General features: G+C 56.1%; 1 protein-coding gene across 1 annotated transcript in view; it reads right to left on the reverse strand.

The window, feature by feature from the left end:
- The window catches only part of EMH_0076440 (uncharacterized protein), a gene marked incomplete at both ends in the record, with an annotated part of 2,091 nt that extends 173 nt beyond the window's left edge, over nucleotides 1–1,918 (reverse strand). Inside the window, one exon of the mRNA XM_013499721.1 lies at nucleotides 1–1,918. Within this exon, the coding sequence (XP_013355175.1) occupies nucleotides 1–1,918 (1,918 nt within the window).
- Between the last annotated feature and the right edge of the window lie 522 nt (nucleotides 1,919–2,440).

Raw genomic sequence — 2,440 nt, forward strand, 5'->3', positions numbered from 1 at the left:
GGGGGGGCCCCCCACGGGGGGCCCCCCTAGAAGACCCCCTAGGGGCCCCGTCTTCTTCCCCCGCGGGGGGGCCCCCAGGGGGGCCCCCAGGGGGGCCCCCAGGGGGGGGGCCCCCCGGGGCCCCTCGCTGTACCCTGTGAGGGGGCCCCATGAGTGAAACGATGAGGGGTTCGAGGATAAGGTTTTGTATTAATACGGATTGCTGCAGCAGACCCAAAAGGGAAGAGCAGGGGGCCCCCTCAGCACAAGAAGAACATATATGTTGATGGGGGCCCCCCCCCTGATGAAGGGTTAGGTCTTGTTTTATATTTGTTTTTATTTTTCTACGCATGTTTATGATGTCTTTGGACCCGTGTTTAGCTCCTGCTCCTGCTGCTGCTGCTGTTGCTGCTGTTGCTGCTGCTGCTGCTGCTGCTGCTGCTGCTGCTTGCTGCAGCTGCTGCGCTGCAACGTGCTTCAGTTTGTATGTGCTGCTGAACAACAAATCGCGAATCAGGGTATCCTGGGGGGCCCCTGAAGCAGCAGCAGCAGCAGCAGCAGCAGGAGCAGCAGCAGCAGCAGCAGCAGCAGCAGCAGGAGCAGCAGCAGCAGGAGCAGCAGCAGCAGCTGTACGCAGCACTTGCCTCAGGGCATCTGTTGATAGCAGCAAATAAGATGGGCCCCCCCCCTCCCTGCTGCTACCGCTGCTGCTGCTGCTGCTGCTTCTGCTGCTGCTGCTGCTGCTGCTGCTGCTGAAGGAGAAAGTATTAGACAGCAGGTGCAGCAGCAGCGGCAGCATGGTGCTCTTACCGCTGCCCGAGGGGCCCCCCAGCAGCACCAGCAGGGGGCCCCCCTTCAGGGGGCCCCCCGGGTACGGGGGGGGGCCCCCCAGGGGCCCCCATAGATGCTGCGTAGGGTTTATGTATTTGTATGATGGATATTTTGTTTCTTCTTTTTTATTTTGTTGTCTCCTCTTTGTCTTTCTGCTGCTGAGCTGGCACTCATCTGCTGCTGCTGCTGCTGCTGTTTCTGTTGCTGCTGCTGCTGCTGTTTCTGCTGCTGCTGCTGCTGCTGCTGCTGCTGCTGCTGTATCTGCTGCTGCAGTTTCTATACTCATTGAAACTCTGGGGAGCCGTAAAGCCGCCTCCGATACATTTGCTGCTGAGACCTCAAGCGCCAGATGATACCTTGCTGCTGCTGCTGCTGCTGCTGCTGCTGCTGCTGCTGCTGCTTCTTCTTCTTCTGCTGCTGCTGCTGCTGCTGTTCCTTCTTCTGCTGCTGCTGCAGCAGGAGCAGCAGCAGGAGCAGCAGCAGAACCAGCGGCGGGGTCTGAGCCAGTTGCCTCGGAATCCTTTCGGTTCAAGGAGCTGCTGCTGGTGGTGCTGCTGCTGCAGTTGCTGCTGCTTCTGCTGCTGCTGCTGCTGCTGCTGCTGCTGCTGCTGTAGGGGCCTTCTGCTGCTGCATCAGTGATGAGGGGCCCCTTCGATACGGCGATGCCAACGGAGGGGGGGACGGTGGGATAAGTAATTATACAGCTGAAGCTGCTGCTGCTGCTGCTGCTGCTGCTGTTGCTGCTGCTGCTGCTGCTGCTGCTGCTGCGGAGTTTTACTTCGATCCTGGGGACTCTGTCAGGGCAGTTGGTTACCTGCTGTATCAGCGCATCACTGAGGACGCTGCGCGGCAGCAAGCCATCTGCTGCTGCTGCTGCTGCTGCTGTTCTCGTTGCTGCTGCTGCTGCTGCTGCTGCTGCTGCTGTTGGTGGTGTCTCCGCTGCTTCGTGTTTCCTCCGTCTTTTAGAGGAGCCAGTTTGGTCTGGAGTTGAGGAGGGGGGCCCCTGGGGCCCCTGGGGGCCCCCTGCTGCTGCTGCTGCTGCTGTTGCTGCTGCTGCTGCTGCTGCAGCTAGCACCGCCGACCGAGGTGGTAGGGGGCCCCCGCTCATTTTAGGGGGAGGAGGCTGCTGGGGGCCCCCTGCATGCGTGTTTAGGGTTTATGTGTTTTAGGGTTTGTTGTTTTGTTTAGTTTTTTGTTTTGCTTCAGAGCGAGAAAGCGGCACTAACCAGCTGTTGCTGCTGCTGCTGCTGCTGCTGCTGCTGTTGCTGCTGCTGCTGTCTAGGGGTTTCTTCTGGTTGCTGGTGAGAGATAAGAAAACAAAATGATTGTTTTTGTTTACTTTTTATATATTTTAATTCATTAAACTCGTAGAAGAAAATATAAAAAAAAGAAAAAAAGAAAACGAAACAGACACACCGATGCTGCAGCAGCAGAGCTGCAGCAGTTTGCTGCTGCCGTCTGTTGCTGCTGCAGCTGCTGCAGCAGCAGCAGAAGGAAATGGGTTTTTTATTTGTTTAATTAAACTCTAATATTATAAATACAAAAACTATTTAAATAATACAATTACTATTTATAATATAAAAGAGAAAAAAAAAACAAACACGGAACAGCAGCACGCAGCAGCAGCAGC

The sequence above is a fragment of the Eimeria mitis genome, genomic scaffold (assembly GCF_000499745.2).
Source record: "Eimeria mitis Houghton genomic scaffold, Emh_scaff4598, whole genome shotgun sequence".
NCBI classification, from domain to species: Eukaryota; Apicomplexa; class Conoidasida; order Eucoccidiorida; family Eimeriidae; genus Eimeria; species Eimeria mitis.